Here is a 13462-nt window from a genome sequence, read left to right on the forward strand (position 1 = left end):
CTCTACTACTACATACCAGTTGCTGGGGCAACAAAAACGATCCAAACAACTGAGTTGTGCCACCTTGATGAGTTGCTGAGGTGGGGAAAGTGGAGGTTGTAGGAGTACATTAATGAATCCTCTTTAAGATTTGAAATACTCTGAAGGGAAGGTACTGGGGGATTGATCAAATCATGTGTATGTATAAATATGGCATAATGAATCTCACTATTATGTATAATTATAATGCACGAATAAAAAAGAATATATACCTTATTGATGAGTGGGAAAAATAAAGAAAAAGCTCATGACACCTGGAAAGAATGCCTTTTGCCTGAGAACTAAAGGATAGGTGCAATGTGTTCAGGTGGAGGGGAAAATATCTGCAAAATTGGGACCTGATCAAGGAATCTGAAAGTGTTCCTTATTTTTATTTCTGTTCACTGATTCTGAAACCTAAATTGTGATTCCAATTTGTAGGCAGTAAGGCAGTTTTGCTTTGGGAGAAAACTGAAACTCGTTGACAGAAAAATAGTCAACACAGCCCATTTTAAAGGATTTTTTTTTTTTTTTTAATCACATAAGGGAGTTTATTAAGCAAACGGAGTGTCTCCCTGTAGGATAAGAGAGAAAATGAGAGGAAAAGAGAAAGGGCACACGCTAGAGAGAGTGTGAAAGCGAGGAGGAGAGAGAAAGAAAGTAAGTAGGAGAGAGAAAGCATGAGAAAAGATGGCAGGGAAGCTATCCTTAAGCAGTTGAATTCCGCCTCCCGCGGGGCTAACAGGGGAAGGATTTTTTTTTTAATACTGAAATAGACTATGGGGGGGGGGGCAAAAAAACCACACAGACAGATCATGTGGTTTGGCTTTACCCTTGTTTGAATGCAAAATCTGGTTAAACAGTTTCCAACATTCATTTTAACTTAGTGGAATGCTATCAAATGAGACTTGACAATGTATGAACCAAAAAAAGTGTTTTTTATTAACATAAATGTGAATTCAAATTTACTAGATTCATTATAGTCATTTAGCATTTTAAAAGATTTGAGTATTTTGATGCATCAACAACTCAAAATGGGGTACAGGTGATAAATGAAGTCTTCTCAGTCTCAAGAGTCCAATTTTGTTTGGGCATACAGTATCAAGAAAATTCTGATCTCATAGGTCATGATTTAACAACTTTTTTGGCAGAATCAGGTTTTCCTCAAACTTATCCACACCCCTGAAAGTGAAGTGATATATTCCTATTTTAAAATTGAGATACTAAGGGCTGGGAATATAGCTCAGTTTTTTTGAGTGCTTGCCTCTCAAGCACAAGGCCCTGGGTTCATCCCCAGCAGGGCAAAAAAAAAAAAAAAAAAAAAAAAAGAAAAGAAACACTAAGGACTGGGATATAACTCAGGTAGAGTTCTTGCCTAGCATATGCAAGGCCCTGGATTTGATCCCCAGTAAACCCCCCCTCAAAAAAAATTAAAACGCTGAGTATGACTGAACACCTGCTTACATTTTTGACTATATATATGTTAGACAAGAAGTCTTCCAAATGTCCATTAATCACTGAAGCTACATATAATTTAATACTATTTGAACCATGAAGTATTCACCAGTTGTTGCACAACAGGCTATTATTCCATGATTAAAGCATTTACTGTGCCTTGTCTGGCAATAAGTTGAGAATTATCAAGGTGTATTACAAGAGTATTCTTACTTGAATAATTTTATGTGAGTCATCTAAATTTTAAAAATAGCACAGAATTATTAACTTCCTAATCAATGACATGTTTGTAAGACATCAAAATGAGTACAGAGCAAAATAAACTGTTTCACAATCTCCATAAGTTCATGTTTTAGGTGACTATTTTGTTAATATTTGGTATATAACATATATACATGAGTGTTCTTTATTATACTTCATTAAACTGTTAAAGTGACATTTAGGAAAATATTTCCAGAACTGTTTTTACTTCCTTGATGAAAATTTGAAATTCCAGAGTTAAATGATTCTTTAAGATTCCATACAGCTCTGTGAGTCTTTGATACCAGTTGGTCTTCTAATGCAAACTGCTAAGTTTGGAGGAGAAGGTAATTGAAATGTATAAGACCTGAAATGTAATTGTCTTTTTTTTTTTTTTTTTGTACTGGGGATTGAACCCAGGGGCACTTAACCACTGAGCCACATCCCCAGCTCTTTTTTATATTTTATTTATAGACAGGATCTCCCTGAGTTGCCTAAGTTCTCTCAACATTGCTGAGGCTGGCCTTGAACTCATGATCCTCCTCTTTTAGCCTCCATAACCACTGGGATTACAGGCATGCACCACCTCACCCAGCCTATAATATACTTTTTAGGAAGCCTAAAGATATAGGTTTCTGGAGCTGGGGAGATAACTCAGTTGGTAGAGTGCTTGCCTTGCAAGCACAAGGCCCTGGGTTCGATCCCCAGCACACCAAAAAAAAAAAAAAAAGATATAAGTTTCTTCACCTGTAGATCATAACTGCAGTTCCACCACCACACTAGGAAAAGTATCCAGTCCATATGCTACCAATGATGGGACAATTTTGTGATTTTTCTTTTTTACATTTGAAGGATATAACATTATTATAATTTTCTTGTGTCTCATTAAAATGTGTCTGAATTACAAATGCTTTGAGGGTCTTGCATCGAAATTTTTGCTGTTGTTGTATTGGAGATTGAACAATCCAGGCACTCTACCGCTAATCTACATCCCCAGGCCTTTAAATTTTTTTAAATTTTGGCACAGAATCTCACCAAGTTGCTGAGGCTGGCCTCAGACTTGGAATGCTGTCTTGACCTCCTAAGTAGCTGGGATTATAGGCATGTACCACCTGGCTTGTATTTAAATTTATATTTTTATCACTTCTTCCTTTATTAATAATAAGACATATTCACTGTAGATAACTAACAAAGATCAGAAAAGGATAAAAAAGGAAACCAAATTACCATAATACCACGAACTAGAGAAAACCTATTTCTCTCTCTTAGTGTTTTCTCCCATGCATATTATAATGCAGTGCATTTTTTAAAAAATTTTCATTGTTAGTGGGAAAAAGAAAAGAAAAATAAATTAAAACTGCATTTAATTTTACCATTCAGAGGTAATGTATAATGGTCTAGCCTTTTTCCTGCACATAGGTTGGTGTATGTACACCTTTATGGGAAGTGAGATCATATACTGTTTCACTTGCCATTAAAATAAGAGTGTTTCTCAGGTTGATTGATTTTTTTTTAGTTGGAGATGGACACAATACCTTTATTTAATTTATTTATTTTTATGTGGTGCTGAGGATTGAACCCAGTGCTTCTCACATGCTAGGCAATTTGCTCTAGCACTGAGCTACAACCTCAGCCCCTCGATTATAATTTTTTTATAAATTTCACTTTTTTTTGGCAGCGCTATGAATTGAACCCAAGGCTTCATACATGCTAAGCAAACACTTAATCCACTGAGATACACATCCCAGCCCTTTTAAAAAATTTTATTTTGAGACAAGGTGTCTCTATTGCCCACACAGGCCTCAAACTTGCAGTCCTCTCTCGACTTCCTGGGTAGCTGGGATTATAGGCATGTACAACCCCACCCAGCTCATAAATTTCATATTAGCATTAGATTCCATTTCGTAAAATCCAGAACCTTGAACTCACTTACTCTTTCCCCTATCAAATGGAATTTTAAATAGCTTTTAACTTTTTACTAATTTAAATAATGATGCAAATAGCTTTTTAAAAATTTTTTTAGTTGTCAATTGACCTTTATTTTAATTACTTATATGCAGTACTGAGAATTGAACCCAGTGCCTCATACATGCTAGGCAAGTATTCTACCACTGAGCCACAACCACAGCCCAACAATTAGCTTTTTTTGTGTAAATTTTTCTATGTTTCTTATGAGTAGAATTATTAGATTATTTCAAAACACTTGAAATATACTGGCTGATTTATTTCTAGGAAAGTAGCATTATCTTATACTTCTATCCAATTTATGGCATTTCCTTAAAATAGATCTGCTTGCCACACTAGTGGCACCTGCCTGTAATCCCAGGATCTCGGGAGGCTGAGGCAGGAGGATCACAAGTTCAAAGCCAGCCTCAGCAACTTAGGAAGCCCCTAAAACAATTTAGTAAGATCTTGTCTCTAAATAAAATATAAAAAAGGGTTGGGGATGTGGCTTAGTGGTTAAGCACCCCTGGGTTCAATCCTTGATACCAAAAAAAAAAATGTTTATTCTGATATGACACTAATCTTGATTTACAGATTTTAAGAATGTTGAATTAATAACTGGTTAGGAAAAAATAACTGGTTAGGTCATAGTATATAAGTAAATCTTCAGCAAATAATAGAAATTTAGATTTTGCATTGTAGAGATTAAGTAGTGTATATCATTTCCAGGGAAATGTGATGGTTGTAGAGAGGTGGCTATAGGAAGTATTCTTATGTTAAGGATAGCCCTGCAACCCTTCACAGCATTGATTTGATCCTAAAACTACAACAAAACAGTAAATAGTTAAATATATATGAAGTTTAGATTATGAACTACATGAGATCAGGGTCTTTGTCCTAATTAAATTTTTATCCTTAGTATCTTGCATAGTATTAGTTCAAAGCAAATTCTCTAATAGAACAATAGGGTTTGTTTTTGTTTTTATTTTGTGGTGCTGGGTTTTGAACTCAGGGCTTAATCATGCTAGGCAAGCCCTCTACCACTGAGTTACATCTCTAATCCTAATGAATGGTCTTTGCTATTTTCATCTCTGTTATGATTATTGAAAAGCATAATGCCAGCTATCCTTGTTTAAACAATTTATATCTTTGCCTCCTGAGGTATGTTTTATCAATTGAGAGTGCTGAAGAGATACGAGAATATGTGACAGATCTCCTCCAGGGAAATGAAGGCAAAAAAGGTCAATTCATAGAAAATCTTATAACCAAATGGCAAAAGAATGATCAGGAGTTGCTTTCTGATCCTTTGCAGCAATGCTTTAAAAAAGATGGTAAGTTAATGTAATTAGGTAAAGGTTAATATTGTTGGTAAATGAGCAGGTTTAAAAGACTTTGTATTTTCTGCTACCTGTATTTCTTTGTAGCTAACTAAAGCATAATCATATGTGTATATATTTTTAGTTCAGTTCTTATTAATCAGAAATGAATGTTGTTCTAATTCAGTCGTTTTAGCTTGAAAATATTATTAAAATATCTTTGTAGATGGAAATGTGGCTTCAGAATAATTTGAAAAATTTATACATGGATTAAGGCAATATTTTTCAGGGGCTGACGGTAGGCTCAATGGTAAAGCATTTCCCTGGTGTGCATGAGGCCCTGGGTATAAGCCTTGCACCACACACACAAAAATACATGTTTTTCAGTTATGTACATACCTGGATGAAAGATGTATTGACTACTGCATGTGGTGGCACACACCTGTAATCCCAGTGGGAGGCTGAGGCAGCCTCAGCAATTTAGCCAGGCCCTAAGCAATTGAGTGAGACCGTGTCTCAAAATAAAAAATAAAAAGGGTTGGGGATGTGGCCCAGTTGTTAAGCACCCCTGGATTCAATCATCCCTGATACCAAAAAGGGGAAAAAAAAAGAAGTGCTGATTGATTAATATGTAAATAATAGAGGTTTCTATCTCAACACCCAAAGGTGAAAAACAAACTAAATGATCTAAGTCATTATTACTATATATATAAATAAAAATATCACATTTTAAATTGTTAGTCCCAGCCAGTTGTGTTTGAGTTCTTTTCTATTGACTATAATCTTGAAAATGGTGGTTTTGTTTGGTTTTGGATTGAAAGGAATTCTGCCTGACAATGTCTTGATTCTACTAAGTATCACCTTCTGTTTATTAACTATAGAAGTTAATTAATGTATGTGTGGTGAGGCCCTGGGTTCAAATGCTAGCACTGTGAGGGGAAAAAAAAGTTGTTAACTAATGACTCTTGCTATTATCAATCTGTGTGTCTGTGTGTTTGTTCTTTAAAGAAATTTTTGATATGCATAAATCAGGAGACCAGCTAAAGCGGGGTAGGCGGAAAGGAAGAAACAAACAGGAAGTTCCTGCATTTGCTGAACATGACACAACTTCAGAGGTCAAAACACCTTTTGATTTGGCCAAGGTGAGTGCTTATAGAATGAAGCTTTTTCTAGCTGTATGTACAAGTGACTAATACTTTTTAGAGAGCAAAGACAAAGTGTACAAATTGATCTACAATGGCAATTTTCAACAAATACATGAATTTAGGGAGAAAAGGTGATAATGATGACCTATTGTTTTCTATATGGTAGTTTTTTTTGTTTGTTTGTTTGTTTGGTGGTTCTAGGGGTTGAACCAAATGTATATGAGCCAAATAATAGAAAATAATGACATATCCTAGGTTTCAACTTCCAACATTTTTGTGGGTTAATGCTGAAAGAATGCATGATGCTAGCTGTTACTAAAGATGTTCCTGGGCTGGGGAGATAGCTCAATTGGTAGAGTGCTTGCATTGCAAGCATAAGGCCCTGGGTTCAATCCCCAGCACAGCAAAAAAAAAAAAAAAAAAAGGATGTTCCTTTTCTTGAACCAGTCTTCTCCACTACCATTATCATCTAGCCTTCAAAACTTATTTTCTATTTTCTCTTGGCTCTCACAATAACTCTTAAGAAAAACAAATATTTATAATCAGGGCAATTTGATAAGCTAAATTTCCCAAAAGAAAAGAATGGTTAGTTAAACTAAGATTGAAGTACTGAACCCAAAAATTTTGAGTGTGATTACCATGAAAAAAACATGGGTGAGCCAGGCACAGAGACACATGCCTATAATCCCAGGATATAGGAGGCCAAGGCAGAGGATCTGAGGGCCCCCCCTTAGACAATTTATTAAGACCTTGTCTCAAAATAAAAAATGAAAAGGACTGGAGATGTAGCTCAGTGATAAATCCCCATTACCACAAAAACTAACAAACATAGGTGGGCTGAAAGTGTAGCTCATTGGTAGAGCACTTGCTGAACACATGTAAATCCACGGGTTCAGTCCCCAGTGCTAGGAGACAGGATGTGAGAGAATAGAAAAGTGTTTGAAAAATAATTAATATTAAGTTAAAAAAAAGAAATAGGAGAATGAAAGTTTTCTGTCAATAGGAATGAAATGAGCAAAGACCACCACAAGCAGCCAGGTGTTGTGGCACATGCCTATAATCCCAGTAATTTGGGAAGAGCTGAGCAAGAGACTGAAGCAGGAATATTGCAAGTTAGAGACCAGCCTGGGCAATTTAGCAAGACCCTACCTTAAAATAAAAAATAAAAAGAGTTGGCGATGTGGCTTAGTGGTTGAGTGGCCCTGGATTCACTTTCCAGTACCACAAAAAACAAAGACCATCAAAAGCACAAGAAAAGTGCAGATGACTAATATAGAAAAGTGTTTAACTTTACTTGTAATTAAGGTGACTAATTTATCCTCTTTTTCCTGGTTTGTTTGGGACTTTTCCAGTTTTAGTGCTGAAACTCTTATATCCTGGGATACCCCTCCCGCAACTCCTAGGCAAACCAGGATGTCTGGTTACTCTACTAATAAATAAATACACATTAAAGCTAGGCACAGTTGCCACATGCCTGTAATCCCAGTTACTCAAAAGGCTAAGGCAAGGGGCTGAGGAGGCTGAGAAGATAGTTCAGTTGGTAGAGTGCTTACCTTGCAAGCACAAGGCCCTGGGTTCAATCCCCAGCACCGCAAAAAAAAAAAGGCTAAGGCAGTATGATTGAGAGTTCATGACCAGCTTAAACAATTTAATAAGCCCCTGTCTCAAAACAAAAAATAAAAAGGGTTGGGATATAGCTCAGTGGTAGAGCACCCTGGGTTCAATCCCCAGTACTGTCACCACCATCACCACCATCACAGCAACAAAAAACGCCTATTAAATCACTGAGATTTTGCCTGTCAAATTGTGAAAGATTTTAAAAATAAAATACCCAGTGATAATGAAGTTATATTAAAATGGGAACATTCTGAATATGACTGTGGCAACTTATATTGTTTTAAAACTGTCTGAGGTCACTTTGGCAGCTTACTTCCAGAACTAGGCATGGTGGAATACATCTGTAAGGGACTTCAGCAGGCTGAGGCACTTAGGATATAGTTCAGTGATAGAATGACCCTTGGTTCAATCCCTGTACCAAAAAACAAACAAAAACTGTGGAAATGTTCAAATACTTTTAACATATTTACATAACTTAAAAATATAAACTGGGTGTGGTAGCACATGCCTGTAATCCCAGCTACTCAGGATGGCGAGGCAGTGATTGCAAGTTTGAAGCCAGCCTCAGCCATTTAGGGGACCCTGTCTCACAATAAAAAAGGCTGAGATATAGCTTACTTATACAGTGTCCCTGGGTTCAGTCCCCAGAACTGCAAAAGACAAAACCACTATAACAAAAATAACCCATTTATAGGTTTTTGGTTGTGGAGTGACATACCATGCCTTTTCCTGCTTGCCTGTTCTCCCCTTCCCTCTACTATTTTTGTTTCTCTCCTCCTTCTAAATAAATATTTATTGTCCATTGTGAATGAGAGATCTTATCAAAGCATACACCTCAATTCCTCAGATACTTTGTTTTAATATAAATGATACTTTAAAGGGAGTCAGAATACAAATTTGTTCTTTTTTTTTTTTTTTGGGTGCTGGGGATCGAACCCAGGGCCTTGTGCTTACAAGGCAAGCACTCTACCGACTGAGCTATCTCCCCAGCCCCCAAATTTGTTCTTAGGAATTTTAAATCTTCCCCTCACTACCATCTCTGAGAGTCAAAAATATATTATTGATTAATTTTAAAAAGTGGCAACCTGGTGGATTAGATAAAATCTTTTTTTTTTTTTAATTTTTACAGACTATTTTGATTCATTAGATAAAATCTTTAGCATTTCTTTGTCTTGGGTTTTCATTCTTGCCTTCACTGACTTCCTATTTGATATTGCCTATATCTCAGCTTTTTACTTTGGACTTGAGAGCGTGTTACCTGCTTTCTTTACTTACCAAAGAACCCTAAAGATTTTTCTTCTCTGAAACATTTCTGGAAATGATTGAAAAACTCTCAGAGGGAAAGTAGGTTCACAACATGGTTGCAAAGAAAGGCATCTATACTTTTTAAGTATCAGAGGCTGATAGATCTGGTTTGTTTTTTTTTTTTAAAAAGGGTTATATTTAATGACCTAAGTACACAAGTGAAAAGATGAATTTTTACAAACTGACTATGCCTATGTATATTTAAAACTAGAAACAAATTACTATAGCTTCTGCCTAGAAGATGTCCCATGTACTAAAAAAAATCTCAGCCCTCCAAAGAACTTCATAATAAAAGATATCCAGATGAACAACAGATACGTGAAAAGGTACTCAACTTTATTAGTCATTGAAATAATGCAAAATAAAACTACAATGCACTACCACTACATACCAGTCAGAATGGCTAAATTGAAAAAGACAGGTTTGGCTGGGTACGGTGGCACATGCCTATAATCCTAGTGACTTGGGGAAGGTGAGGCAGGAGGTTTGCGAGTTCAAAAGCCAGCCTTAGCAACAAGTGAGGCACTAAGCAACTCAGTGAGACCCTGTCTTTAAATAAAATACAAAATAGGACTGGGGATATGGCTCAGTGGTTGAGAGTGCCCCCGAGTTTAATCCCTAGTACCCCCCACTCCCCCAAAAGAGTCAGGTTTTCTTAAGGGAAAATACCATCTTGATTTCCATCACCCTAGTTTAGTATTGCCAGTGTTTTGTTCACTTGGTTGGTTGGTTGGTTTGGGGTTGGGGTTTTTTCCTCAGTAGGGATGGGGACTGAACTCAGAATTTCATGCATACTAGGCAAGTGTTGTGCTACTGAGCTACACCCCTAGTCCTATTTTGTATTGTTTTAATGACTAATGAAGTTAAGTATCTTTTCATGTATCTGTCTGGTATTTGGATATCTTTTGTTATAAAGTTCTTGTTTAAATCTTTTGCCCATTTTTAAATTTTTATCTTTTTCTTATTAATTTCTGATTGAACAAATTTCTCATTTTTATTATCTTATTGATCATAAATGTCATCTTCTTTTAGAGGCAGTCTTGTTTCTTATAATCTCCAATTTAGCTGTGCTTTAAGATGTCATACAGCTTTGAATGCTATGTTTATGTTCCACCAACCATAGTAGGAGACTGAGGGCTGCTAGCAAAAAGGAAAGGAATTTATTCACCTGTTTCTATGGAGCATAACTTTTCCTTAGCCCCTTGGTTATGAGTAATTTGTATTTCTCCCTCTCCCTTCTTTCATCGTTCTTGGACAGTATATATGTTGTTATGGACTAGAACTGAGGTTTTTCCTCTTCATTCTTTTCATTTTCATTATTCAGTGTCCTTGTGATGTCTTTGTACAATTAGGCTCAAGAAAACACCAACTCTGTAAAGAAGAAGACAAAATTTGTCAATTTATATACAAGAGAGGGACAGGACAAGCTTGCAGTCTTACTTCCTGGTCGCCACCCTTGTGATTGCCTGGGCCAAAAGCATAAACTCATTAATAACTGTCTGATCTGTGGACGGATTGTCTGTGAACAAGAGGGTTCCGGCCCCTGCTTATTCTGTGGATCTCTGGTAAATTGTTTCTTTTCTATTTTGTTTTATTGTGCTTTGTGTTAAATACACAGCCATTCAGATCCCTAGTAATTTCACTTTTTCTTAGTAAATTTCTTCCCCAAGGAGTCTAGTAACAGGGATTTGATTAGTCAGAAACCCTAGGTTATATCCTGTTACAGAGGCCTATTAGGTCTATCCTGTTACTGAGGAGGGTTTTAAGAACATATGTTGTAGCCAGGCAAACACCTGTAATCCCAGTGACTCCAGAGGAGTCGCTGAGGAAGGAAGATCTTAAGTTCAAAGCCAGGCTAGCAACTTAGTGAGGCCTTGAGCGACTTATCAAGACCCTGTCTCAAAATAAAAAAAAATAAAAAGGACAGGGATGTGGCTCAGTGGTTAAGAACCCCTGTGTTCAATCCCTGGTACCTGTTAAGAGGCACAACTTAAGAACAGACTGATCACCACTGAGAAGTCCAAATTTGAGAGTCTTTATTAAGCCGGCCGGCTGACTGTCTCACGCAGTGCCCCAAAAAATGACTATTGGGAGAATAGCCCTGACCATAGGGTTGTAGGGGTTCAAAAAAATCACATCAAAAATCACATCAATCATAAGCGTCTGTTGCTATGATTCAGAATTACAAACTAACATCATGAGATTATCAACAGAGGGGAAAGTGTGTCAAAACAACCCTTACCTAGGTACAAACTAAAGAATGGTTACTAACATCCACACAATCACTGTTCACATGGTACATTGTTTAGGAGCAATAGGAATCAAAGGAGAGCAATTTTTCATTACATAAGAATTGTCATTTTGTATTGCTAAACATGTCATGCTAAGCAACTGATAATGGTCACAGAGGCGGAGTGCTCCCATGGGAAAAGCTTATTTCCTACATACATGGAGTCTTAGAGCAAAATGGAGTCTGTCCAGTCATTTCCCCCTCTAACATTCCCACGGATCCAGATCTGTCAGCCCATCATAGTACCAAAATAAAAACAAACTTTAGAGCTTGAAATGTCAGAAATTTGTCAAAGTCTTCAGATATAGCTTATACCCTAGGGGCAAGGGCCATTGTGACATAATCCTCAGGTCATTCTGGCTTCTATTTCAGAGACAACATCTGTTCTAACTTTGCTTTGTCTAAGAAATGACCGTAAGAATATAGTAGTAATAGGGCTGGGGATGTGGGGATCTGGCTTAGGGATAAGAACACTTGTCTAACATGCATGAGGCCCTGGATTCGATCCCTAGCTCTACCAAAAAGGAAAAAAGAGAAATAGCAATAATGACTCTTACAAAACTCTAACAAGGTGTCTGAAAAGATTATTTTACCAGGTGAGTTGTCTGGCAGAAACAATAACATTTCATGTTGATAAAGGCATCCATTTTATATTGCTTTATTTTCTCTTCTCTAATGGACCCTTGATTTTTCCACATGCTCAGAGATTAAACTGGTAGACAGTCGAATGACCTGAAAAAATGTAGCTTTTACCAAATGAAAATGTTTTTAAAGTGTCAGTGAGTGGGCATGGTGGCACAAGTCTATAATCCCAGTGGCTTAGGAGGCCAAGGCAGGAGGATTGAGAGTTTAAAGCCAACCTGAACTACTCAGTGAGGCCCTAAGCAACTTAGCGAGACCTTGTCTCTAAATAAAATACAAAAAAGGGCTGGGGATGTGGCTCAGTGATTAAGTGCACCAAGGTTCAATCCCTGATACCAAAAAAAAAAAAAAAAAGGGCAGTGAATCTTTTTCTACATAAGACTTTCTCTAGAGAAAGCACTATAACTGCTAACGGGAACTCTCTGTGCCATGTGAGCTCTTTTTTTGCTTAATATATGTATCATTTTCTAAGTTGATAATGTTTGAAAGCAGAGAAACAAAATATAATAGTTGGGCTAGGGATGTAACTGAGTGGTTAGAGAACTTGCCTAGCATTTGTCATGAGGCCCTGGATTCCATCCTCTCGGCACTACAAAAAAAAAAAAAAAAAAAAAAAAATCACACAGCACACGCACATATATAGTATAAAAGTAAACGTACGGGCTGGGGTTTTAGCTCAATGGTACAGCACTTACCTAGCATGTGTGAGGTACTGGATTCAATCCTCAGTACCGCATATAAATAAATAAATAAAGGTATTATGTCTATCTACAACTAAAAATATTTTTTAAAAAAAGTAAATCTAATTTTTAACCAGTGGTATTGCTTCTTTTTTCTGGTTCTTTCTTTCTGGTTCCTTTTTTCTAGAACCAGAAGATTTAATTAAAAAAAAAAATCTTACTTGATTTTTCCAAATATGTGTCCTTTGAAAGTACAGTAGATATAAACAAATAGAAAATAAAACCCCACCAAGTTGTTAGGAATATTTGCAGTGAGATAATTTTTTTATGACTCATAAATGAAAAGAGAGGAAAAAACTTATTTAGATCTGGGTGTTTTTATAGATTTGTCTTGATGAAAAAGCATCAATAATGTCATTTTATTGTCATATCTAATGTATAATTTGAGGTTACATTTAAGGTATATCAAGCAAACATATAATTTAACCATTGGATCATGTATTGTACTCTTTACAGGTATGTACACATGAAGAACAGGACATTTTACAGCGTGATTCAAACAAAAGCCAGAAATTGCTGAAGAAGCTCATGTCAGGTAGACAGGAATCTTCTAAATGTCATGGTGATGGGTATAACTTGTATCTGTGATTGTTTTTCTTATCTATATTGTGTTATGAAAGATGCAGTTTATAAAAGATGCAGTTTTTTCATTCTTCTATTCAATAAACATTTATTTTTTAAAAGTTTTCTCTTTAAACCACATAACTTTGAGTAACAAAATATATAATATTAGTATTGGATCACAGCTCA

At 36.3% G+C, this 13462-nt stretch overlaps 1 protein-coding gene across 7 annotated transcripts in view; it reads left to right on the forward strand.

The window, feature by feature from the left end:
- Nucleotides 1–13462, forward strand: part of TRIP4 (thyroid hormone receptor interactor 4) — a 57357-nt gene that overhangs the window by 778 nt on the left and 43117 nt on the right. For 3 of the 7 annotated variants that reach the window (XM_079125669.1, XM_079125667.1, XM_079125673.1), the window contains exons 2-5: nt 4819–4988; nt 5982–6115; nt 10393–10605; nt 13169–13247. In XM_079125669.1, coding sequence (XP_078981795.1) covers nt 4819–4988; nt 5982–6115; nt 10393–10605; nt 13169–13247 — 596 coding nt within the window. The remainder of the gene's footprint in view (nt 1–4818; nt 4989–5981; nt 6116–10392; nt 10606–13168; nt 13248–13462) is intronic. The other 4 variants (XM_079125670.1, XM_079125671.1, XM_079125668.1 and 1 more) reach the window with 3 other exon arrangements.

The sequence above is a fragment of the Sciurus vulgaris genome, assembly GCF_902686455.1.
Source record: "Sciurus vulgaris genome assembly, chromosome: 2".
Taxonomy (NCBI): domain Eukaryota; kingdom Metazoa; phylum Chordata; class Mammalia; order Rodentia; family Sciuridae; genus Sciurus; species Sciurus vulgaris.